General features: G+C 43.0%; 1 protein-coding gene across 1 annotated transcript in view; it reads left to right on the top strand.

The window, feature by feature from the left end:
• nlgn1 (neuroligin 1) overlaps nucleotides 1-26,278 on the top strand; it is an 819,589-nt gene that overhangs the window by 788,042 nt on the left and 5,269 nt on the right. The window contains exons 4-5 of the mRNA XM_070882308.1: nucleotides 20,005-20,190; nucleotides 23,217-24,006. Coding sequence (XP_070738409.1) covers nucleotides 20,005-20,190; nucleotides 23,217-24,006 — 976 coding nt within the window. The remainder of the gene's footprint in view (nucleotides 1-20,004; nucleotides 20,191-23,216; nucleotides 24,007-26,278) is intronic.

The raw sequence follows: 26,278 nt of genomic DNA, 5'->3' as shown, positions 1-26,278 counted from the left end.
ATAATGAGAGCTGAATAGTGGTGTCCCCCAGCATTATGTACTGGGGCCTCAGCTTTTCATTATATTTATAGATGACTTGGATGAAGGAATAGAGAGCCATATATCCATGTTTGCTGATGACACCAAGTTAGGTGGCACAGTAAAAAGTATTGACGGGAGCAGAAATTTGCAAAAGGACGAAGATAGACTCAGTGGGCCCAAGTTTCCACAAGAAAAAAAACGGGCGCCCTTCCGAGCTGGGCGCCCGTTTTTCGCGCCTAAAATGGCGCTTAAAAAATCCTCGGTAGTCTGCACCTACTTACAGATCCTCTGGCCCTCGGCGCAGCCAGCACGAGCTGTGGGGGGGCGGAGCCAGGTCCCGGCGCTGAAAACAGTGCCGGGACCTCTGCACATGCGCGCTACAGTCGACACGCAAGTGCAGTAGCTCCAGGCGCCGAACTGTGTGGGAGGGGCCCGAAGCACGCAGCCCCTAGCCCTGGCCCAATGGCCTCACTGGGGCTCCTCCCACGGCCAGCTCCTGCTCCCCGCCCGACCAGACCCGACACTCGCTCCCCCCCCCCCCCCGCTGACCAGACCCGACCCGACACCCGCTCCCCCCCCACCCCACCCCGAGACCCGAGACCCGCTCCCCCCCCACCCCGCCCCGACACCCGACACCCGCTCCCCCCCCGCCCCGAGACCCCCCCCCACTGACCTGACCCGCGCTCCTGTTCTCCGACCCGACGCCCCCCCCTCCCTCCCCCTCTCTCTCTCCCTCCCTCCCCTCTCCCTCCCTCTCCATCTCTCCCCCCCCCCCCCTCTCTCTCTCCCCCCTCTCTCTCTCTCTCTCTCCCCCTCCCGCTCAGCGGCACGAACGGCTGCAGAATTCTCCCTGGCTGAAGCACTTTCACACAGGTAGGAAGATGGTTTATTTAATCTTTTCGTGGCTTATAAATGTTTATTCAGGTTGTATTTATTTGTATAATATTTGTAGAAGTATAAATAAGGATTTATTGTCGAATTTAATGACTTCCCTCCCCCCCGCCCCCACCTCGTTCTGGGCGCCTAATTTGTAACCTGCGCCTGATTTTTTAATGTGTAGAACAGGTTTTTTCAGTTCTACAAAAATCTTCACTGGCTCCATTCTACTTTAGTTTGGAGAACATTTTCACTGTGGAAACTTTCAAATCAGGCGTTAGTGGCCGGACACGCCCCCTTTTGAAGAAAAAATTCTGTTCTAAACTAGAACTGTTCTACCTGACTAGAACTGCAGAAAAAAAAATGTGGAGAATTGCGATTTCTAAAATAGTCCGTTCTCCACCAGTTGCTCCTAAAAATCAGGCGCGAATCATGTGGAAACTTGGGCCCAGTGAGTGGGAAAAACTGCAGCAGATGGAGTTTAATGTGGGGAGGTGTGAGGTCATCCACTTTGGACTTAAGAAAGATAGATCTGAATATTTTCAAAATGTCGAATGGTGAAGGAGCATTGAGATTTAAGGGCCCAAGTACAGAAATTGCTAAAAGCTAGTGGACAGGCATAAAAAATAATTTAAAAGGTTAATGGAATTTTGGCCTTTATCTCAAGGGGCTGGAATACAAAGGGGTGGGAGTTTTGTTACACTTATATAAAGCTCTGACTAGACCCCATTTAGAGTACTGGGTTCAGTTTTGGGCATCACACCTCAGGAAGGATTTCTTGACCTTGGAGGAGGTGCAGCACAGATTCACCAGAATGATCTGGGACTAAAGGAGTTAAATTATGAGGGCAGATTGGATAGACTAGGCTTGTATTCCCTTGCATATAGAAGATTAAGGAGCGATCTAATTGAGGTGTTTAAGATGATTAAATGAATTGATAGGGTAGATAGAGACGAACTATTTCCTTTAATGGGGCAGTCCAGAACAAGAGAAAGTAACCTTAAAATTAGAGCTCGGCCATTCAAGGTTGATGACAAGAAGTATTTCTTCATACAAAGTGTAGTGCAAATCTGGAACTCTTTCTCCCAAAAAGCTATTGAGGCTAAGTCAATTGAAAATTTGAAAACTGAGATTGATACATTTTTTTTTAGGCAAGGGTATTAAGGACTATAGAACCAACTTCGGTAACTGGAGTTAAGATTCAGATCTAATTGAATGGCGGAACAGGCTCGACGGGCTGAATGGCCTACTCCTGTTCCTATGTTCCTATGGATAAGGATTTCAGCAGCATATAGGCTGAAGTAGAGGCAGAGGCAGGCAATGTCACGTAAAGTGTGAATGCAAGTAGATAAAGCCACAAGAAAGGTCAGTACAATTTTGGGCTTTCTAAATAGGAGCATAGAGAAATAAGTAATGATCAATTTAACATTTGTTAGGCAGTTTTGGATTACCGATGGAAGGAAGGAAGGAAGAAAGGACTTTAAAGCCAGAGAGGGCTTACAACATAGCCTCACCAGGATGATGCCTGGGATGGAAAGCTGTAGAAAGAAAGAAAGGAGATGCGTGTGATGCTGGGTCTGTTTCCACTGGAGAAGAGAGGACTAAAAGAAGATTTAACAGAAGCTTTTAAAATGATGAAGCATTTTAATAGAGTGAATAGGGAAATACTATTTCCTCTGCTAGAAAGTCAATGACAAGAGGTCATTAAATCTAAAATTAGCATCTAAAAAATCAAAGGCAAAGATTAGGAGAAATTTGGAGCATGGAATTGTTTGTCACAGGTAGCAGTTCAGACAGAGACCATTGTATCTGCTAAGGCAAAATTTGATAAATATTTGAAACAGATGAAGATACAGAGTTTGCACCGATATGATGGGCCAAAAGACCTCCCTCTGCCCTAAAACTTTCATGGTTCTATAGCAGCAGTAGGCAGTCTTTGTGTCTTAGAGGATGTGGGGTCGGAAACTCAGCTCATCGTCAAATAGACACTGAAATGCAAGCAGTCCAGTTCAGCCTGAGACTGTGGCCAGGGAGGGTGTGGAATTTTTGGTCAGAGTACAATTTTGTGTCAGCCAAAGATGATGGCTTTGATCCTCCCAGTGTTTACACATACACTTGTAGTTTAAACAGTTTTAAGACATGTACATCTACTTACAAAAATATGAGCATGTCTTCTTTCCAGTGTTCTTAGGATTTCACACTGATGAATGCTGCATTATTATTGTTCTTTCACAAGTTCAAATAATCCATAATTCTGACTCAGTTCGGCAGATATTTCTTGGATATTAAGAATATTTGGAAAACTTATATCAATGTCACCTCTTGAGATATTCCATATATTTTGTTAGCCATAAAATGGGCCCGCTTGCCAACAAATGTTACAACCATATAACTCAGCTTGGAGTGCATCATGTAAATTATTCATCATGTCATTGTAACAAAAATAAAATGTTCCTCTATTTCTTTACCCTTCCCAAAAAAAAAAACCTTTCCTAATACATTTCAATTAAGTGTCCTTTTAAATTGGATAATGCTGGAGATTCGCAGCATCTGAAAAGGAAAAGAATGGATTAACGTTTTGAGTGTATACTTTTATTGGAAGGTTTAACAATAACCCACCATTTCCCTTTAAGGTGTGAGCAGATCTGCTTTACATTTTTGGTATTTTGTTTTTATTTCAGATTTCCAATCTTTGCAGTTTTTACTCTTTAAATTTATATCGCCCCTTTTAATAGATTATATTTTCACACACATTTTCACTTTTATCTTCACTGGTAGGTGTGAAATATCACCTAAAAGGACTGTACAAATAGCAGCTATATTCCTAATTAATGTGAAATAAAATAGTTCTGATAATAGGAAGGCAGTGATCAGGTCTGCCTAAGTTCTGTGTTGTATATAGTTTGAATGTTAGGATGCTGCAGTTACTTTGGGCCCAAGTTTCTGCCCTCTGTAAGAACCTCCATAAGGTATAAAAAGGGCTGCGAAAACTTACCTTGTGATTCTGTGAGCTCCTCAGGATGTCTTCATGCTCGGTGTGGCGCAGCACAAGAGATCGGGGGCGGAGCCAGGTCCCGGTGCTGAAAACAGTGCCGGGACCTCTGCACATGCGCGCTAGAGTGCGCGCGCATGTGCAGTAGCTCCTTGCCCCCGAGGCTGCGTGGGAGGAGCCCGAAGCACGGCGGCCCTAGCCCTGGCCGAATGGGCTCCCCGGGCGAAGATCGGGACTCGGGCTTCCATCCCTCCCATTCAGCTCCCCTCCCCCCTCCCATTCAGCCTCCCCCTGCCCCGCGTTCAGCCTCCCCCGTCCCCCGTTCAGCCATTCCCCTTCATCCCCGTTCCTGTCCCCCACTCCCTCCCTCCACGTTGTCGGCGGAGCCCACCTGCACGGCATCTCGCTGGAGGTGGGCCCCGCCCAAAGTCTTCGGCGGAGGCCAGGCATCTGCGTTGTCGGCGGCGGGGCCCGTTCAGCCCCCCCCCACCTCTCCCCCTCCCTTCCCCCTCCTCTCCCCCTCCCTCTCCCTCCCTCTCCCTCCCTCTCCACTCCTCTCCCCTCCCTCCCCGCTTCCCCCTCCCCCCTCCTCCTCCCTCACTCCTCTTCCCTCCTGCCTCCCCATCCCTCCTCTTCCCCCTGCCTCCCCATCCCTCCTCTTCCCCCTGCCTCCCCCTCCTCTTTCCCCTCCTCTCCCCCCTCCTCTTTCCCCTCCTCTCCCCCCTCCTCTCCCCCTCCTCTCCCCCCTTATCTCCCCCCTTATCTCCCCCCTCCCCCTCCCTCCCAACCTCCCCACTCCTCTCCCCCCATCCCTCCCCCCCTCCTCTCCTCCCTCCCCCTCTCTCCTTCCCCCTCCTCTCCCCCGTCTCTCCCCCCACCCCTCGCTGTCAGAAACACAGAGAGCCACTGACACTGACAGAGAGAGAGTCAATGACAGAGACAGAGCGAGAGACACTGGGGGGGCCCATCCCAGCACGCTGTTGGAGGGCTCCCGGTGCTGCAGGAGGTGAGTAGAAACTGCATTTTTTATTTCTTGATTTTTAATTTTTTTTTTATTTTTAATTTTTTAATTTTTTTTGATTGAGTTATTGGTTGATTTATTGATTTATTTATCATTTATTATTGATGATGGCTCTTTATTTGTAAAAGTGAAGTGTTTAATGTTTGTAAACCCCGCTTCTGCCCCCATCTCTCGTTCCCTACGTCTGATTTATAAGTATAGGTAGGCAAGGTTTTTCTGAGCGTACAAAAATCTACACTTATGCCATTCTAAGTTAGTTTGGAGTAAGTTTTCACTGCCTAAACTTGCAAAACAGGCGTAAGTGGCTGGACACGACCCCTTTTGAAAAAAAATTTGTTCTAAAATGAAACTATTCTAACTCACTAGAACTGGAGCAAACGAATTGCTGAGAGTTCCAATTTCTAAGATGCTCCATTCTAAACTAGTTGCTCCAAAAAAATAGGAGCAACTCAGGCCGAAACTTGAGCCCAAATGGAAATGGGAACCACCTGTTATAAATGCAAGCACACCTGATTTCAAAAGCAGCGCTTAGTCTGTTTCAACCCTGTGTGAGCCCACTTGTCAGCTGCAGTGTGTCAGCTGCTGTATTAGCTATATTAATAGCACTTCCAAAACTGGTGGCAATAAAACAGAGCAGTTTGCAAGTGAACTTTAATACAGTATTTTACAATAAATGGCATTTTGGAGAGATTTGTTATCCTGATTTCTTCACAATTGAGTCCATTTGAGCGGGTGCTGGTGTAATTGTAAAATCCCAAGGACTCTGATCTATCCACCACCATCTTTTGTGTAATGCACAGCTTTTGGAGTAGTTAGGATTAGATGTATTATTGTTTGTTTTATAACTTTTTATTGGGAAAGTATCCAAAAGTAGGGTGTTAATATAATATGGAACAATATTCTTATTGATTGCATCCCCCAAGTTCCCAGTGCCAAATATTGGCCTGGAAATTGCAATTGGAGGCTTGCCGCCCGCGTACACCTCCAAACCGAAAGAAAACTATGAACTTACCTGATGTCCGGAGCTTCAAACTGCTCCAGTACACCTGCGTAAAGGCCCATGGATCCCAGGGGCGCATGTTGTTCGCAAGCATCCCTGGGATCACGTTGATCAAAAAGGGGGATTCCTATGATGCTTATGGGGATTCCATTTATGTATGGAATCCCCTAAAGCATAATAGAACTCACCTAATAAAGAAAATTTCACAACACTTAAATAAAATGTAATGATCACAGGTTCAATAATTAATTAAAATACCCCATATTTAAACATTTAAAATAAAAATTTAATTTTTTGAAAAATAAATGTAAACATTTTTAAATAGGACAAAATGTATCTAAACTAATTTTAAATGTAAGTGAATGTTTAAATCATTAAAAAAAAATTATTTTAACATTTATTTTAACCCTTATGCTGGTAAAAGAAGGCCTTATGCTTTTACTGAGCGTAAGGGTTCATGGATATTCGCCAGACAAATAGCCCAACTCTGCGCCAGCGAAGGTGAACTTACAGCGGATGCGGTGGATTTGTCCAAGCAAAACTTGACGATTGCAAGTTCCGGGTCTTTGCGCATGTGCAGCGCATGCGGAAACCGGGACTTGCGGGGCCATTCTGAAGGTTTCCAACAACATACACTGTCGGAAGCACCGTAAAATCCGGGCCAATATTTTTAAAGAATGGAAATTTAACGGCTGTCTTCCTATTGCTTTTGCTGAAGGCCAGGATTCTACTTTTTTGTACAGTGTTGTGAAATTTTCAAGTTCTATCGTTGTTTGCACTGAGACTGTTAGGGAGAGAAATTTGTGTAGCGCCAGAAATCAGCATCAAATGGGCATTGCAGCTGGAATACACGTTTGAAGATGTCAGCTAGAGCCTTATTGGAAACGGGCTTCGGGCCTTATCTGCACAAAACTGGCAAGCTGTGGATGCCAATCAGATATCCTGATGAAGCTCACCTGTTGGGGTCTTAGAAAATTTGAGCGGCTCCAACTCATTTTCCTCGTGGCTGGTCAGAAACAAAAGTATAAAAATGTTACTTACCTTTAGGACCGCTGTTGTCGACCTGAACAAACTAGCTTTGATTGGAGCATGCACGGTGCATCTTCTGCCCAGTTAATGACAAATTTTGAGCGGGATCGTGAAACAGGCATTGTGACCTTTATTTGCCTATTCAAAGCACCTAGGTGAGCCTCTGGACACTTGAAAGTTGCCGGGTTCCAATTTGACAACCAGCACACTTCTAAGGGAGATTAGGCATGAAACATCAACGCTAATTTTTCCCCCCAAATACGTATGAGTAGGACCAATATCTCCACCTCAGCTTCTAACAATGGAAATAAGGAGTCCTGTGATGATCAACCTGTCCCTCCCACTCACCCGACATAGTCTTGCTCGACAATTCTGTGGTCTACACCAGAGCTGAGAACAAAAGTATGTATCCAACAAAGAGAGTATTTTGCCCACAATGTACTTCCAAGTAATATGTTACAAATCAAAACGTTACACTGTTCGCTCATGGCAAATGGTGTTGCCTAACTAATCATTTCACAAACCTGTATGACCAGTTATAATTATCGCAGTTGGAGATCCTACAAACAATAGATATAAAATAGAGGGGACAGCAATTTTAGTTCTGTTCTTTAAAAAAAGACTAACTTGGAGATAAGCCATTGTGTGGAGCATAACACCAGTATAGATGTCCATTGGGCCCTCTGGGAACTTTATAAACTTAGGGCCGAAAATTGCGGCCTCACCGGGTGCGTGTGCGCATGCCCCCGAAGAGGCCTTACAAACGGCGGTTCTCGCTGAGAACCGGCTTTTGCGATCTGTCAAAATTTCTTTTGACCGATCCAACGCATTCCCGCAGGAAGGACATCCGCGGGTCAGAGATTGGGCTATTTGCCCAACTTTCGCCCAACGAATGTCCCTCAAACTCTTATGCCTGGTAAAAGCAGGCGTATAGCCTACTTTTACCAGTGTAAGAGTTTTAAAATATAGAAAAATTAAATTGAATCACTCATTTTTATATTAAAAACCCTGTCTATTAATGTAAGTTTATTTTTAATCCTGTTAAAGCACATTCAAAAAAATTTAAAAATATAGATATTTTTCAAAAACATTTAATTCAATTACAATTAATTATAAATATGTTAGGTGTTTTTTTTATTTATTGTGTTGTGTTTCTTGTTTTTGGGGGTTATTCTTATTGATAGTAATGGGAGCTCGTACAAACGGAGTTCCCATTATTATCAATGAGAATACTACATAATGATTGGTGGTCCAGGCCACCATGATTCCAGGATATGCATACGGAAGACATGTTCCCGTATGCTGGACTGCGAAACCAGACCTCCGACTAGAATCCTACGTTCCTCCGGGACTACCAGGTATTTTCGTTAAAAAATTTCAGGTCAGCGGCATTCGCTCGAAGGAAGCCCCCGAGTGCAATTTTTCCCCCTTATTATTGAGTCTTTTTCATCTCATGAGAGAGAAAGTAGACATGCCAGCCGCTCTATGCTAGTATTAAAAAATAGTCACCGAAGGACTGGAACTCTGCACATTCATCTGAGTATGGATGAAAATAGCTGACAAGAAGAGTGTGGTTCAAAGCCAGTCTCAATTTTCACTAGAATGTAGGTCTTGCCAGCTACATTTCCTACTCTGTTCTCCCAAGTCTCAGACTGGGGCTGGAATATTCCCAGGCCTGCGAGTGCAGATTTGGAGGCTGGCCTGCTGTCAATATGGCCCTGATTGACAGCAGGTCAGGATCCCACTCTAAACCCACCTCCGTGTCAGTTTCTGACCTGTCAAGTCTGCTTGCGGATCGCAGACCCGACAGCAAGCGGTGGGCCTATTAATTAAGATAGTTAGGAGGTAGTTGAATGCTACGTAAGTGGTTTCAAAGCAGGCACTTACAATTTTACCAACCTTTTGAGGGTTTGCCATCCCTCAGAGAACATGCCAGGTAAGTGGAGTTGGGTTCTCAGTGTTTCTCCATTACCGTGGCTACTTGACAGCTGCAGAAAGCTACCATTTCACAGCTGTTCACTTTCCAATATCAGAAACTGAAGCCTTCAGGATTTAGAAGAGACTTTTGACCTATATGCAGTTTGGAAGTGTTTGCAATGAACTCTCTATTCACTGTCACCTCCTTGGAGCAACCTCTCTCACCATTGACAGATCACTTCTGTCATCTCAACCTCACCTGTCATCTATTCCAGCAGCATCGGTGCCCTTCAAAAAATCTCACCTTGTTCCTTAGAATCCCACCATGATTATCCCCAACACCAACATCATTAAGTACACCAGCATCACCAACAACAACACCAACCTTCTCCACAATCAACTAATGCTGCACAGGACACAGGGCATCAGCACCCAACCACATTGCTGTCCGGGAGACCAGGGATTGCCTCACCATAGCCACATTTATTTCATTTGATGCTGTACACCTTAGCTGTCACATGATATACCAGGTTGGCACCACCTCACACCAACTCCATAAAGCACCCCTTGCAATGCCCAAGCCATTCCTTTCCCACTCATCACCATTCACTACAACTCACAAAGCCACTTCCAAAGTTGCCCACAAATCTGTCCAAGGATGCAAAGTGCTGAAAATAATTATTTAAATGTTTGACAATACATCAACATAAACGTTACATGAATATTGGCTAAAAGACCCAAGTGCCTACACTTGTGTGTTGTTAGTTGGTATGATTGGACAAGGATGAGGGTGAGTGTGAGGGTGGCAAGTGAGATGGGGAACTGATAATGTAGATAGAGAGAGAGGAATGGATGGAGGTGCAAGGTAAGTTGGTGTGAGGAAGGATGTGCAAGTGGAGAGTAGGGAAGGCAGAGTGATGGGGATGTGATAAGTGGCACAGCAGGATGATGTTGAGTGTGGATTTGCAGTAACATTTTGAAATCTACTGAGATCATTGAAAGGGTTGCACCACTGCAGCCGTGTCCTCCAGAAGACATCCCTGCTTGTGCGCCCCTGTGCAATGTGCAACCAGGCTGCGTTGGTGTCCTGGGGAGGTCTCTTCCACGCAGGGGAGGGGAAGATAACCTGAGTGCTGTGACTCCCTCCATAAGCATCTGGAGGGAGTCATGGGAGAGCGTGGGTCAGCCGTGCACCTCTGTGCAGTGTTTGTCAGTATTTGCAGCAGCTCAATGCTGCAGAACACTGACAGAAGAATTGTCAAAGCAATGTGCACATGATCCCTTTAAGGAAACCGGCAGATGACGCGTCATCAAATGACATCTTCAGACTGGCTTCCCGTTGATTGGCCGGGAACCCCGCAGGGCGGGCTTAACAAGCTCCATCATCAGAAGATTGCTGCAAAAGGGCGGCTGGAGCTAGGAGCGCATTTCTCATACACTGCTGACCCCAGCTGCATTGGACTCGCCGTGGGCGGCAAAATCGCAGCTTGGTAGTGCGATAATACTGCAATCATAGAGCCTTGCCTTGTGCATTGGTTTAAGCAAGACAAAAGAAACATACAGCCAGACTTGCATTTAAGAGAATTACTTTATAGTATGGCAAATTAATTAGGACATGGGAAAACTTGCATTTGATTTAATCAGAGCTGAATATAAGTGAACATAAGATGGCCAACTATCCTTGTTGCAAAGCAATATTCTGTATATAAAAGCAATGTTGTGTTTATAATGAATGGAGTATTTGGTGATTGAATCTGTAAAATTACTAACAAAATTCACTGTTGTTCCAACAGCACAAAAACACCAATGCGTCACAATTTAGAAACAAATGTAATTTAAGACAGTTGAGAGGACTACCTCACTCTGCATGCCCCTCCCTATCTCTGTAATCTCCTCCAGCCCAACAACCCTCTGAAAGTACTGTGTTCCTCCAAATCTGTCCTCTTGTGCATTCCCCACTTCCTTTGCCCCACCATTGGTGGCTGTATCTTCCCTAAACACCTCTGCCTCTCCACTTCTCTCTCCTCCTTTAAGATGCTCATTAAAACCTACCTCTTTGACCAAGCTTTTGGTAACATGTCCTAATGTCACTTTAATTGGCCCTGTGTCAGTTTTTGTTTGATTATACTCCTGGAAGCACCTTAGAATATTTAACTACATTAAAGGCACTATATAAATGCAAGCTGTTGTTGTTAAAAGCATAGTAGATATATTAACATCCCTGAGCAGCATTTGTTGCAGCTGAAAACCAGGCAAGGAAAGGAGATTGCCGTTTAAAAAATCGGCCTTTGCTCCAGAAGCCCACTATAATTTAAACAGTAATTCTTCACAGTTGACACCTAATCTATGAATATAAATTACTTCACAGGCCAATTATTCCTTAATTCAGATACACCAATATGGAATTGCAGAAGATGTAGGTGAACACCTCTATCGTCAGTTAATTTGAGGAATATATAATAATGCTTGACTTTCTTTAGGACTAAGATATTACGAGTTTACATTTTATTTTTCTAAGTTAGGCTTCTAATAGATACAACTTTTAAAAAATGTTTCTAGCATACGGCTAAGTGTGCTCCAGAGGACTTTGGGTGTGTTTTTAGAATTCCTGTTTTAATCAGGATCCTTATTTTTAGGCAGATGGCAAATGACTGAAACACATGTTTAGACTCATTCATTAAGTTTAAACTATTCTGACTGATTCCACTGAAATATTTTAAGCTTTCTCATATGTTCATGGTACAGGCACTCATTTTATATTAAATTAATATTAATCGTAATTGGAATATGGTAGAATAGTTTGTTGGCAGACAGCACATTTATGACTGCAAATGTTCAAAATGTTTCAATTAAATGGACTTGTGGCACCAAGTATCATTTTTTATGGGTCATTGCAGTTTTAAACACTTTAGAGTAAATAAAGTCAGTCCTTGATATTATAATTATGTACGGACTGAGGGAGTAGTACTTTCAGAGATTATTCATTCTTTTCAGTTTTTGTTGCCTAGGCCTTAAGCTCTGGAATTTCCTGCCTAAACCTCTCCGTCTCTCTACCTCTCTTTCCTCCTTCAAGATGGTCCTTAAAACCTACGTCTGTGACCCTCACCTGCCCTGATTTCTCCTTATGTGATTCGGTGTCAAACTTGTATCTCATAATAATCCTGTGAAGCGCCTTGGGACGTTTCACTACGTTAAAGGCACTATATAAATACAAGTTGTTTTTGTTGAGACTCTCTACCCTTTATAAAAGCGAATGGGCATAAAATTTGTTTCCAGAAATCTAAAGAGAATCATTCTAGCAAAATATATGTCTCTAACATCTATCACTAGGAATATCTGACTTGACTGTTCTAGGTCTGCAGTACTAGCTGTCCCACCATCAGAATATCCTGTAGGCCTTTATGCTGAGATCAGTTTTAGATAAAACGTAGATTTCACCAACTGGTCCATTTTTGTTCCGGAATGTGACATGAATTAGACTTGTTAAAGTGATTTATTTCAAACTTGTATTTGCAAGCATTTTGAGTAAAGTTGTATTCAAGTACCATTGCTGCATTTATTGGTACAAAGACAAGCTTGAATGAAGGAGTGAAGTAAGGAATAATCTGCAGCATGAGAAGAGAACTGTATCCTGATGTAAATGTTATAGTGCAACAGCCTTAAATGAGATGTTGGATATTTCCCAGTATGAATTAAATCAAATAGATTTATATATTCCATTTCAGTTCAGTCCCAATGTGGCACTTCGCCATTACATGTATTATATTCAGTTATTTTTCACAAATAAAGCCAACATTCTAGACTATGGCAGTATTCTGTGAGAATGTCCCAGGACTGTTGTTAGTATTGATTTTAATTTAATTTAATGCCGACACTGGCACTAGCAACGACTCCTGCCATATTCGGCAGGAGTTTAGCGGAGGGGTCTATGACATTGTGCCCCAATTTCCTGCGCATGTGCATCGCCCCATTAGCGCCCGGCCCCGAAATTGACTTTTGCCCCCGATAACAGCGATAGCTTCAGGGGACGCGTATCGGGCGGCCGGCCACTACCTGGCCAAAAATTAAAGGGGAGGTGGCCGAGTGCAGAAAAAAACGTAACTTTTTGTTGCCACTCCTCATGTGGTTTCTTCACAGGGTTGTGGGCGTGATCACTCAGCCCGGCACTCTAGTGCCGGGCTGATCGCACGGTACCCCCACTTCCCGGTGGTCCAGGTAGCTGCCTTTTCCTTCTGCAGAGTCTGCAGCGTGGGTCCTTCCTTTTAATTGAGGGACGAGCCCCTTGGATGCAGCAGTACTACATGGCCAAGTACATAATGCTGCTGAGCTGTCCACTCCTTTACCGTCCCCGGAAGGGAGAGCTTGAGCGCTCGATCCACCTTGCTGGGGCGGTAACACAAATTTATCGAGCAAGGCGGGACTCCTGCGCCTGGCACTAAGATTCACACCTCCCGGATGTTACCGCCCCCAAATGAGGCATTAGTGAATTTCACCCCCTTAACTTTGGAATGCAATCAGATTCCAATTTGAGATCCTGAACTGACTTAAATTATCTCATTTATACAAATCTTTAAGAACCACAATTGTTTCTCCTTCCTGCAGAGGGAATATTGTCAGTTTCCCTGTAACTTTGGTTATTATTTCTCTGCACAAAATATTCAGGAAACTACAATTGCTCATTTGGAAGCGATTTCATGGATCCAAACTGACATTTTTTAACCACTTCATTTGTGGTAATAGTTTGGTGTTTTTTGCCTTTTATTTTTAAGAAGAGATTATCACTTGAAGACTGTTTGTCTTCAGCATTAGTAGATAAATTGCTCCTATATAATATGTATATTGTTGTTTTAAAACATGATATTGCCTTTGCAAGTTACATTTGTTGTACTTAATGTTACTTTTCTCTTCATGTTTTATATTGGGCTAGATTATTGTGACCAGGCAAAAAGCAATGCGAGTTCTGAGGAAATGTTAAAATATTTTTATTTGATTTAATAATTTGGATTGAGAATATGGAGCCAGAAGTAACTTTTGTCCGTATCAAATTTATACTTTCAATCTGTTGTGGATAGGGAATTTCCTCCTCCAAATGAATCCACTGGCAAAAATTGTAAAATACAAATGCTTTCTGGCCTCATTCCACCTGTTTTCCAGTGGACAGAGCTAGAAATATACTCAGCAACCTCCTCTTTCCCACTCGTTTTCTGGAGCACAGCCCCAGTATCACAAAATGCGCCAGCCCATACCTGCATGCATATAACATGAAAGTGAGGCGACTGCAGCCTTTGCTGCCATTTGTCCAGTTTGGATACTGGATACTGGAGCCATCGTTTAGGCCCCAGTGCCCAGCATTCAGTGGTCAGTGGAAGGGGGCCTCACAGGAGCTTATTCAAGTTCTCTTAGATCATGGCTACGCACAGGCTCTATCACCAGGAAGAAAAACTTTGCACAAAATAAATATATTTTCTTCAGCCAGAAAGAAAGAATGACTTGCAATTATATAGCTCCTTTCACGAACTCAGCCAGATCAGCGGCTGCCTTTGCCCTCCTGCTGCAGGACCCCGAGGCCTGCCACGGCAAGTCTCACCTTCATTCTGCTACAACTCCACTGACACAAACCGGGCTGCCCACCTCCTGGCATTCAAATGGCCCCGAGGGCAAAAAGTCAGCCAAGATTGTGGAGGCATCTCTCTGTTGGATGGAAGCCCTGCCCTGCCAAAGGTGCCCCAAATTAGAAATTAAAAGCCATGTGGTCTTTCAGAAATGCATAGTGTACAAGTAGTCCTGATATCTGTACTTTGGGAGAACCAATACATTTTTGCATAAATAACAGAGGAACACCAGGATTGTAGGGAATGATACTGGTTTATGCCTGTGGCGCTAAACGGGCTTATAGTGAATTGGCAGCCTGTTTTACATGCACCCAATTTTCCTTATCCATTGAAGTTAATGGAAAAGAAATTTGGTGCGATATGAGATGGGCTGATGACTCTTTATTGGGTTTCTAACACAGATGAGACTGTACACAGGGAGGTTAAAGTAACAGTGACCTCAGACTTTATTAAGACACTCCATAGTGAGGAACAGGCCTTAGGGGCCAGCTTATATACAGTGCTCCCAAGGGATGCTGGGATCCCTTGGGACTTCAGGGGATGCGCTCCCTGGTGGCGGAACATGGGAGTGCATGCTTTACAGATACACAACATCGGGGTTGTTGGCCCTGCAGGGCTGCTGGGTGAGCCTGGCCTTGCTGGGCTGTTGGGCGTGATGGGTTTGATTTCCTGGTCCAGGGTGGTGTCGTTGATCCTGTGTTGTGGGCTCGAGAAAGGTGGTGTCTGCTGTGGGTTGTGCAGGGCAGTCTGTGAACCACAGTCTCATTTGGTCCAGGTGCTTTCTGCAAATTTGTCCATTGTCTAGTTTGACTACAAACACCTTACTCCCTTCTTTAGCTATCACCGTGCCCGCGATCCACTTGGGACCATGTCCATAGTGTAGCACATACACAGGGTCATTCACATCAATTTCCTGTGACACAGTGGCGTGACCATCGTTTACATTTTGTTGCTGCTGCCTGCTCGCTACCTGATCATGCAGGTTGGGGTGAACCAGTGAGAGTCTGGTTTTAAGAGTCCTTTTCATGAGTAGCTCAGCCGGGGGCACCCCTGTGAGCGAGTGGGGTCTCGTGCGGTAGCGGAGCAGTACTCGGGACAGGCGGGTTTGGAGTGAACCTTCTGTGACTCGTTTGAGGCTCTGTTTGATTGTTTGTACTGCCCACTCTGCCTGCTCATTGGAGGCTGGTTTAAACGGGGCCGAGGTTTGGTTCCATTGCAGGTCGTGAATTCTTTAAATTCGGCATTGGTGAAACATGGCCTGTTGTCACTGACCAGTATGTCAGGCATGCCGTGGGTGGCAAACATGGCCCTCAGGCTTTCAATGGTGGCGGTGGCGGTGCTTCTCGACATTATTTCACATTCAATCCATTTTGAAAAAGCATCCACCACCACCATGGAACATTTTACTGAGAAATGGGCCCGCATAGTCGACATGGATCCTCGACCATGGTCTGAGGGGCCAGGACCACAAGCTTAGTGGTGCCTCTCTGGGCGTGTTGCTCAACTGAGCACACACGCTGCATTGCCGTACACAGGCCTCTAAATCAGAGTCGATACCGGGCCACCACACATGGGATCTGGCTATCGCTTTCATCATTACTATACCCGGTGTGTGCTGTGGAGATCCGAGATGAACGTCTCCCTTCCCTTTTTGGGTAGAACTATGCGGTTACCCCACAACAGGCAGTCTGCCTGAATGGACAGCTCATCCTTTCACCGCTGGAACAGCTTGATTAGCTCTTGCATTTCAACAGAGCTGCTGGCCCAGTTCTCATGCAGTATACAGTTTTTTACCAGGGACAGCAGAGGATCTTGGCTGGTCCAAGTCCTAATCTGGCGGGCCATGACAGGTGATTTATCATTTTCAAATGCTTCCATGACCATCAACGAGTCAGCGGGCTGCGCCACCATCAACAAATTTGCAGGCTGCGCCATTTCCACCCCCGTGGTGGGCAATGGTAGCCGACTGAGAGCATCCACACAGTTCTCGGTGTCTGGCCTGTGGCGGATGGTATAGTTATACGCTGATAGCGTGAGTGCCCACCTTTGTATGCGGGCTGAGGCATTAGTATTTATCCCCTTGTTTTCAGCGAACAGGCTTGTGATCGGTTTCCAGCTCAAATTTGAGGCCAAACAGGTACTGATGCATTTTCTTTACCCGGAACACACACGCTAATGCCTCTTTCTCAATCATGTTGTAGGCCCTCTTGGCCTTAGACAAGCTCCTGGAGGCATAAGCGACAAGTTCCCCGCAACGTTAGCTTGTTGTAATACACACCCGACTCCGTACGACGACGCATCACATGCTAGCCCAAGTCTTTTACACGGGTTATACAATACAAGCAGCTTGTTGGAGCATAAAATGTTTCTGGCTTTCTCAAAAGCAATTACTTGGCTTTTTCCCCATACCCAGTTCTCACCTTTATGCAATAACACATGTAGGGGCTCTAAGAGGGTGCTTAACCCCGGTAGGAAGTTACCAAAATAGTTGAGGAGTCCCAGGAACGACTGCATCTCCGTGACGTTATGTGGCCAGGGCGCGTTCCTGATAGCCTCTGTCTTGGCGTCTGTGGCCGGATGCCGTCCACCGCGATCTTTTTCCCCAAAAACTCCACTTCTGTTGCCACGAAGACACATTTCGACCTCTTCAGCCGCAGCCCTACGCGATCCAGTCGCTGGAGGACCTCCTCCAGATTTTGTAGGTGCTCGAAGGAGTCCCGACCCGTGACCAATATGTCATCCTGAAAAACCACCGTGCATGGTACCGACTTGAGTAGGCTCTCCATGTTTCTCTGGAAGATCGCTGCAGCCGACCGAATTCCAAACAAGCATCTGTTGTAGATGAACAGTCCCTTGTGCGTGTTCATGCAGGTGAGGCCCTTCGAAGACTCCTCCAGCTCCTGCGTCATGTGTGTGTATGCCGAAGTCAGGTCGAGCTTGGTGCACGTCTTGCCTCCTGCCAGCATCGCAATTAGGTCATCTGCCTTAGGTAGCGGGTATTGGTCCTATAGTGAGAAACGATTAATACTTACTTTATAATCGCCGCAAATCCTGAACGTGCCATCACTTTTGAGTACTGGAACAATCGGGCTGGCCCACTCGCTGAATTCCACTGGGGAGATGATGCCCTCGCGTTGCAGCCTGTCCAGCTTGATTTCCACTCTCTCTCTCATCATGTGAGGTATCGCTCGCGCCTTGTGGTGAATGGGTCGTGCCTCTGGGACCAAGTGAATCCGCACCTTCGCCCCGGAAAAGTTTCCAATGCCTGGCTCAAAAAGGGAAGGAAATTTGTTAAGAATCTGGGTACATGAGGCCTCATCGACATGTGATAGCGCTCGGATGTCATCCCAGTTCCAGCGGATTTTGCCCAGCCAGCTTCTTCCAAGCAGTGTGGGGCCATTGCCCGGGACAATCCAGAGTGGCAGTTCGTGCACCGTGCCCTCGTAGGTGACCTTGACCATGGCGCTGCCCAGGACAGTGATAAGCTCTTTGGTGTACGTTCTCAGTTTGGTGTGGATGGGGCTCAGGGCTGGTCTGTGTGCCTTGTTGCACCACAGTCTCTCAAACATCTTTTTACTCATGATGGATTGGCTAGCGCCAGTGTCCAGTTCCATGGCTACGGGTAAGCCATTCAATTTTACATTTAGCATTATAGGTGGACATTTCGTCGAAAATGTGTGCACCCCGTGTACTTCAGCATCTGCCTCCTCTCTTTGAGGCTCAAATTTGCTTTGATCCACCATGGACCGATCTTCCTCTGCCACGTGGTGGTTAGCAGATTTTGCAGAGCTTGCAACTCGTCTGCAAGCTCATTAGAGGTGCCCCATTGTTCCGCAGCTCTTGCAAACATACCCTTTGAAGCGGCATGAATAGGCTGAATGGAAGCCTCCATAACACCAACAAGGTGTGAATTGCCTTGCATTCATCCTTTGTTGCAGACTATGAGTCATCTGGTTCACCTGAGGCCTGTTGGCAGTTGCAGACTCGTGGTTTTGGCCCTGTACATTTCTGCTCGCAAACACAGTTCCAGTTAATTTATGAACACTGCTAGCACTTGTGTACTGACAGATTTGTTTGGTGTTATCACTGGTGGACATAAATGCCTGTGCTATCGCAATGGCCTTACTGAGGGTAGGTGTCTCTGCAGTCAAAACTATCGTGGCCAATGCCCAGTACAAAAAAGTCTTTGAGCATTTGCTCCAGGTAGCCATCAAACTCACATTGTCTTGCAAGTTGCCTTAGCTCGGCGACGTAGCTCGCCACTTCCTGACCTTCAGATCGCTGGCACGTGTAAAACTGATACCTCGCCATCAGCACGCTCTCTCTCGGGTTAAGATGCTCCCGAACCAGTGTACACAGCTCTTCATACGACTTATCTGTGGGTTTCACCGGAGCCAGAAGATTCTTCATGAGGCTGCCCCGCAGACTGTGAGGAGGACCGCTCTCCTTTTTGCAGCACTTCCTTCTCCGTCCAGCTCGTTGGCTACAAAGTACTAGTCTAGCCATTCGACATATGCTTCCCAGTCCTCACCCTCTGAGAACTTCTCCAGGATGCCCAAAGTTTGCTACATCTTTGTGTGGGATTCGTATACTCGTCGCCAGTTATTGTGTTCCTAACACAGATGAGACTGCACACAGGGACCTCAGTCTTTATTAAGACACTCCAGAGTGAGTAACAGGCCTTAGAGATCCCTTGGGACTTCAGGGATGCGCTTCCTGGTGGCAGAACATGCATGCTTTACAGATATACAACACTCGTTATGAGCCTATTCTGCGCTATTGTTTTAAACCAATTTCAATCACAAGATAGTGATCCACGAAAATAATGGTTTTTGTTGACCTAATAGTTCATTTCTCAAACTTTCAAAGTACAAATTTTTTTTTAATTATAAATTTAATCATAATTAAAGCACGCACATTTTATTTTTGATTGAAAGTAGAGGTGGCAGTACTACAGGGTTTCAGGCATTGCCATTTTCACAGTAGCTACAGGTTTTGTCCTGCTGAAAATGGGTGCTGTATGATCTGATAAAAAGCATAAATGGAATTGGATATATAGGTAACGGTGATCGTTTGGTGCAAATAACAGCAAAAATAGGGAATAAAGAGTACCGCATGAACATTCGTGTCAGTTAAAAATGAGCACAAACATCAGGCTGTAGGTCCTTGCCCATAATTTCCCACATAATGAATCCTGGTATGAACGGAGCTATTTGGGGATTGGTGAGAGAGTCCTTAATCGAGGGCAAGGTTCCTCACTGCAGGAAGGACGATTATCCATTGTGTGAAAACAAATAATTCTAACCATTTTTAAGGTGGTTCAGGTTTAAATCTCTGACTTTATTTGGAACTTTTTTGCAATTTACTGATTTTGGAATTTTTGAAAAATCCCAAACACTATGAAAACAGATCTCAACATGTTGCTAGTATGACACAAACAATTAAAGTATATCTGAGAAATGCTCAATGTGTTTACTTCCTTTCATTTATTTGTTTATTTAGCCTAAATTTATTTCCTTATTCTTTATTGTTGCAGGATTTTTAAGCACTGGTGACCAAGCTGCTAAAGGAAATTATGGGCTTCTTGATCAAATACAAGCATTACGTTGGATTAGTGAAAATATAGCTTTCTTCAGTGGCGATCCATTACGAATAACTGTTTTTGGATCAGGCGCTGGTGCCTCTTGCGTCAATTTGTTGACTTTATCCCATTATTCTGAAGGTAACCGTTGGAGCAATTCAACCAAAGGTATTAAGCAGGTTGAAAATTTTGACAATTTTGGTGTCTGCATGCCACTGCCATTAGTATCATGTGACACTCTGTATATATTTCTATATAATTGTTGACTGAAACTCAGAAAAGAGCAAACTTTTTGGCTGCACTAGATGTTTTTTTTATTCTGAGTCAACTCTTATGTGCATGCTCACATTTTGAGTGACACACTTTCTCTATCCTGTTGATCTTTATAAACAACAGCAAAAAAAATTTGTAGTGGACTTCTGAACAGCACACCAGCATATCAAAGTCACTGATGTTTTTGGTTCATTCCCTTTCTTATAAATTGGTTGTATGTCAAAATGAACCCACTTCTTGAAATATATGCTGCCAAATTATATTACTAACGACAGGCAGACATATTAAAGTCCTTTTGTTGTGCCACTGCGCTTCCTACTTTCATTCTGGCACTAGTGATGTTATTGGACTTGTAGAATTCAAATAAAATGAAGGAAAAAAATTCAGTGCCTGGTTCAGAAATCTTTTGTTTGAGAATGCATGAGCCGCTTGCTGTCATCTGAAAAACGTTTGAATGTTTTGCATGCATGATCCAAAATTGTCAAAGCATCGAGGTCACAAGCAGATGTTTATGTGCGTGAGTATCTGTTTACCCCACATGCCTATCACTAGTAGAGTAGATTAGATTTTAGGTAGAAGGCAAACTTTGTCATCCATTAGGCCATCAAATTTATTTTCTGCATCTTACACCAGACATACATCATTCCCCCTTTTGCATGATCACCGCCTGCCTATCAGTTATGTTCTGTTTGTCCACTGTCATTACTGTTGTGTGATTTCTTTATATTTTCTTTTTGGAAAACAAACTGAATCAGGAGAACATCTCCTGAAAGAGTACTGCGATTGTCTGGCAAAATTGCACCGATATTTTCTTCCTATTTTATGATTTATGGAAGGTGCTATCTCAAAAGAGGAGAGAAATAAGCCTGTTATACTGGGGCTTACAAAGTACTTGTGGCTTGTCTAAACATACTTAAGAGAAAACTTGAAATACTAACAACATAGATTCTTTTGTCTCAGGATCTTTGCTGTCTGTTTCAATGATCTTAAATATATTTTATGTCTGCACAGTGCTGAAAGTGCTGCAAAAATGACAAGACTTGACATGATCACATTTTTATGTATTGATTATTTATTTGAAGCTGATTAATGAATTGAGATCCAACTTGGAGCATTTTAAAGGGAGTCCATCGATACATGGGTCAATTTGTGCACTTTAAGTTTTGAATACTTCATCTTCCTTCAATTATCATCTGCCATGCTGGTGCATAGAACCATTCTCATATGGTGCAATAATTTGATTAAAGATTTGAAGTTGCCTTGTCATTTTTTCCTAAAGTGTAGGTAGCAGTTTAGTATTAATATTTTTTCTGAAATGAAACTATTTTTATAGTCTATATTTGAACTTGAATTCAAAATATTTCGCAATTAAACTAGTAAATGTAAATAAATTATTTTAAGATTGCAAGTCAAACATAAAAAGCAGGACATTTCTGAAATGTTCTCTTCTTTGATGTGTTTAAACTTGGTGGTGGCTCCCAGGATTCAAACTGATTCTTTTGGTTTTCTATATTTTATAACATGCCCTTTGTGGAAGGAAATGTAATGTTTTTTAAAGTGCAATGGGGTTTCCTCATATTTTAAACTTTAAAATCAATCAATAAGTTACACTTGAAATACATTTTCAGTTAAATAGAATTGCATTGTGTTTCTTGGAAATCTATTTAGTACCCCTGTAGATTTGGGTTACCCAGTTGTCCTCCTATGGAGTATTCTTTTTTTAAACCAAATGCTAAACTTTAAGGGAGAAGAATGTGTGAATCTATTCTCTTGTAACACCAGCAAACCAAATTTAAGATCAGTTGCCTTAGCCCAGGGTTTTATTAAGATACTGCCGTAACTAATACACAGACTAACATAAAATATTGTTTTGTTTTACCATTTATTGCTCCAAAGTATAATATAATATAATAGTATATTTCACAATAGATTTTTCCAAAATGTTATCCATATAACTTACCAATTTTGTAACTCTAGCTCCTTTAGTAGTTGTTGGAGCTATTTAATGAAGGACTATATTGAGACATGCCTACTCTTTTCAGTATTTTATCACTTTTCATAATTTATAATACTGTATTTGTACATAACACAATAGTTAACATACTCTAGAAACCTTACAGGATATCACCTATAACTGTTTGTTGCAATACATTAGGTGATGGGCTTGCTACTTAATGTAGTAAGCAATAGGCCTTACCATTTCTTAATATTCTGATGCTTAAGAATCCTACATAAAATATGAAATAGAAATAGAAAATGCTGAAAATACATCAGTACCTGTAAAGAGAAAAGACAGGTTAATGTTTTGTGTGCAGACACTTCATCAGAACTGTTAGAACAGAAATGTATATATATATATCGGAAGCGGTGTTCTCTGGTGAAACAAAATGTTTAACAAATCATAGGTAATGATGTTTGAATTATATTCTTATAATTTAAATAACACATATATCTAAATAGTGTAGAATCTATGAGTTTCTGCTGGCCAGTTCCTGGAGTAAGCAGCATTGCCATTGAAACTGGTGAATTTGGCAGCTCGAATGTCAGCTGGTGATTTAATAGTGATCACCAAATATAAAATGAATGTACCAAATAATCCAAAAAGTAGATGCTAAATGCATTGTAAAATATATAGATAATCAAAAGGAAAGATTTTTTTTTCTTGATGAGCCTGAGTTTTAGGTATTTTCTAGGACTATGTCTATTTAATTTGGATGGTACAGAATTCTGAACCCCTTTTTAAGAGTTGTAATGAGAATTATTTATGTAAAATAATACTTTTGAACCACTTTGATGACCAAGTGCCACCACTAATTCTCATTAATTTCTAACAATTACATGTTATAATTAACTTTGACGACTGTCTTAGTACCCTTTATGATATCTGTCCACAGGACTCTTTCAAAGAGCAATAGCACAAAGTGGTACTGCTTTGTCCAGCTGGGCAGTCAGCTATCAGCCAGCAAAGTTCGCAAGGCAGTTGGCCACTAAAGTTGGCTGCAACATGATAGATACCATTGACTTGATAGAATGCTTACGTTCTAAACAGTACAAGGAACTTGTTGAACAAGACATCCAGCCTGCAAGATACCATATTGCCTTTGGACCAGTCATTGATGGAGATGTTATACCTGATGATCCTCAGATTCTAATGGAACAGGGTGAATTCCTTAACTATGATATCATGCTGGGAGTGAATCAAGGTGAGGGATATAAATTTGTTGAAAGCATAGTGGACAATGAGGATGGAGTTTCAGCCAGTGATTTCGACTTTGCCGTGTCTAATTTTGTGGATAACTTATATGGTTATCCTGAAGGCAAGGATGTCCTGAGGGAGACCATCAAATTCATGTACACAGATTGGGCGGATCGACATAATCCAGAAACACGCAGGAAAACATTGTTGGCTTTGTTTACTGACCATCAGTGGGTGGCACCAGCAGTAGCTACAGCTGACCTTCACTCAGGCTTTGGTTCACCCACTTTCTTCTATGCCTTTTATCATCACTGCCAGAGTGACATGATGCCAGCTTGGGCTGATGCTTCTCATGGAGATGAAATTCCTTATGTGTTTGGGGTCCCAATGATTGGTGCTACTGAACTGTTCCCTTGTAATTTTTCTAAAAATGATGTCATGCTCAGCGCCGTGGTGATGACGTACTGGACTAACTTTGCGAAAACAGGGTAAGTAATGGGTAGAAACTATAATGGTAAAAAAAAGATTGTTCATTGAGAAATTTTGATATTATACTGAAAATATTTCTAATCTAGACTATTGTCTGCTTACAACCTCCCTGTCTAATTATCTGGCTTTTAAACGAGAGACTATGCAATCATGTTTTGATTCAATTTAGATTAAGTTAATTTTTTCTGATTTAATTTGCCGGCTGTTACTGAAATTATCTGCTTCACTAAAAGTAAGTAAAAACAAAATTGGTAAAGCTACATTCCCTTCAAGTACTTCTTAAATATTTTCCAAATTATTGTTAAAAACTTTCCAGCAGAGCCATCTTTATTTTCTCTCAAACTGAAATTCCTACCACAGCTGTTGAATACACCCTCAGCAAGTCCAGAATAAATCTATAACATAGGGAACATTAGTTATTAGTTCTGATTGAGATGTACAGCATATTGAAATTGTGATTGGCAGATTATAGTATGAGTGGAACAGAAATATATTAAAATAAGCAAATATTTTGTTTATGTGTCAAAAACAGAATGAAGTTGAATTGGGATTTTTTTTACCAGAACTAATTATCTGTTATGAATATTATTGATTCCAAATCATAAAATCAAGAATGATACAGCACAGAAGGAGGCCATTTGGCCCATCTTGCCTGTGCCGGCTCTTTAGTAGAATTATCCAATTAATCCAGTCCCCTGCTCTTTCCCTATAGCCTTGTAAATGTTTTCCCTTCAAGTATATATCCAATTATCGATTGAATCTTTCAGGTGGTGCATTCCAGATCACAACAACTCGCTGTGTAAAACAATGTTTCTTCATGTCGTCTCTGGTTCTTCTGCTACTGGAAACAGTTTCTCCTTATTTACTCTATGAAAATCATTTAGGATTTTGAACACCTCTATCAAATCTCCTTTTAACCTGCTTAGCTCCAAGGAGAACAACCACAGCTTCTCCAGTCCCTCCACATAACTGAAGTTCCTCATAAGAACATAAGAACATAAGAATTAGGAACAGGAGTAGGCCATCTAGCCCCTCGAGCCTGCTCCGCCATTCAATAAGATCATGGCTGATCTGGTCGTGGACTCAGCTCCACTTACCCGCCCTCTCCCCGTAACCCTTAATTCCCTTATTGCTTAAAAATCTATCTATCTTTGACTTGAAAACATTCAATGAGCCAGCCTCAACTGCTTCCTTGGGCAGAGAATTCCACAGATTCACAACCCTCTGGGAGAAGAAATTCTTTCTCAACTCGGTTTTAAATTGGCTCCTCCGTATTTTGAGGCTGTGCCCCCTAGTTCTAGACTCCCCCACCAATAGAAACAACCTCTCTGCCTCTATCTTGTCTATCCCTTTCATGATTTTAAATGTTTCTATAAGATCACCCCTCATCCTTCTGAACTCCAAGGAGTAAAGACCTAGTCTACTCAATCTATCATCATAAGGTAACCCCCTCATTTCTGGAATCAGCCTAGTGAATCGTCTCTATACCCCTTCCAAAGCTTGTATATCCTTCCTTACGTAAGGTGACCAAAACTGCACGCAGTACTCCAGGTGCGGCCTTACAAATACTTTATACAGTTGCAGCAACACCTCCCTGCTTTTGTACTCCATCCCTTTCGCAATGAAGGCCAACATTCCATTTGCCTTCCTGATTACCTGCTGCACCTGCAAACTAACCTTTTGGGATTCATGCACAAGGACCCCCAGGTCCCTCTGCACCACAGCATGTTGTAATTTCTCCCCATTCAAATAATATTCCCTTTTACTGTTTTTTTTCCCAAGGTGGATGACCTCACACTTTCCGACATTGTATTCCATCTGCCAAACCTTAGCCCATTCGCTTTACCTATCCAAATCTCCTTGCAGCCTCTCTGAGTCCTCTACACAACCCGCTTTCCCACTAATCTTAGTGTCATTTGCAAATTTTGTTGCACTACACTCTGTCCCCTCCTCTAGGTCATCTATGTATATTGTAAACAGTTGTGGTCCCAGCACTGATCCCTGTGGCACACCACTAACCACTGATTTCCAACCGGAAAAGGACCCATTTATCCCGACTCTCTGCTTTCTGTTCGCCAGCCAATTCTCTATCCATGCTAATACATTTCCTCTGACTCCGCGTACATTTATCTTCTGCAGTAACCTTTTGTGTGGCACCTTATCGAATGCCTTTTGGAAATCTAAATACACCACATCCATCGGTACACCTCTATCCACCATGCTCGTTATATCCTCAAAGAATTCCAGTAAGTTAGTTAAACATGATTTCCC

The sequence above is a fragment of the Pristiophorus japonicus genome, chromosome 6 (assembly GCF_044704955.1).
Source record: "Pristiophorus japonicus isolate sPriJap1 chromosome 6, sPriJap1.hap1, whole genome shotgun sequence".
Classification (NCBI taxonomy): Eukaryota; Metazoa; Chordata; class Chondrichthyes; family Pristiophoridae; genus Pristiophorus; species Pristiophorus japonicus.
Note: the sequence above shows the minus strand (reverse complement) of the source record. Positions and strands in the feature narration are given on the sequence as shown.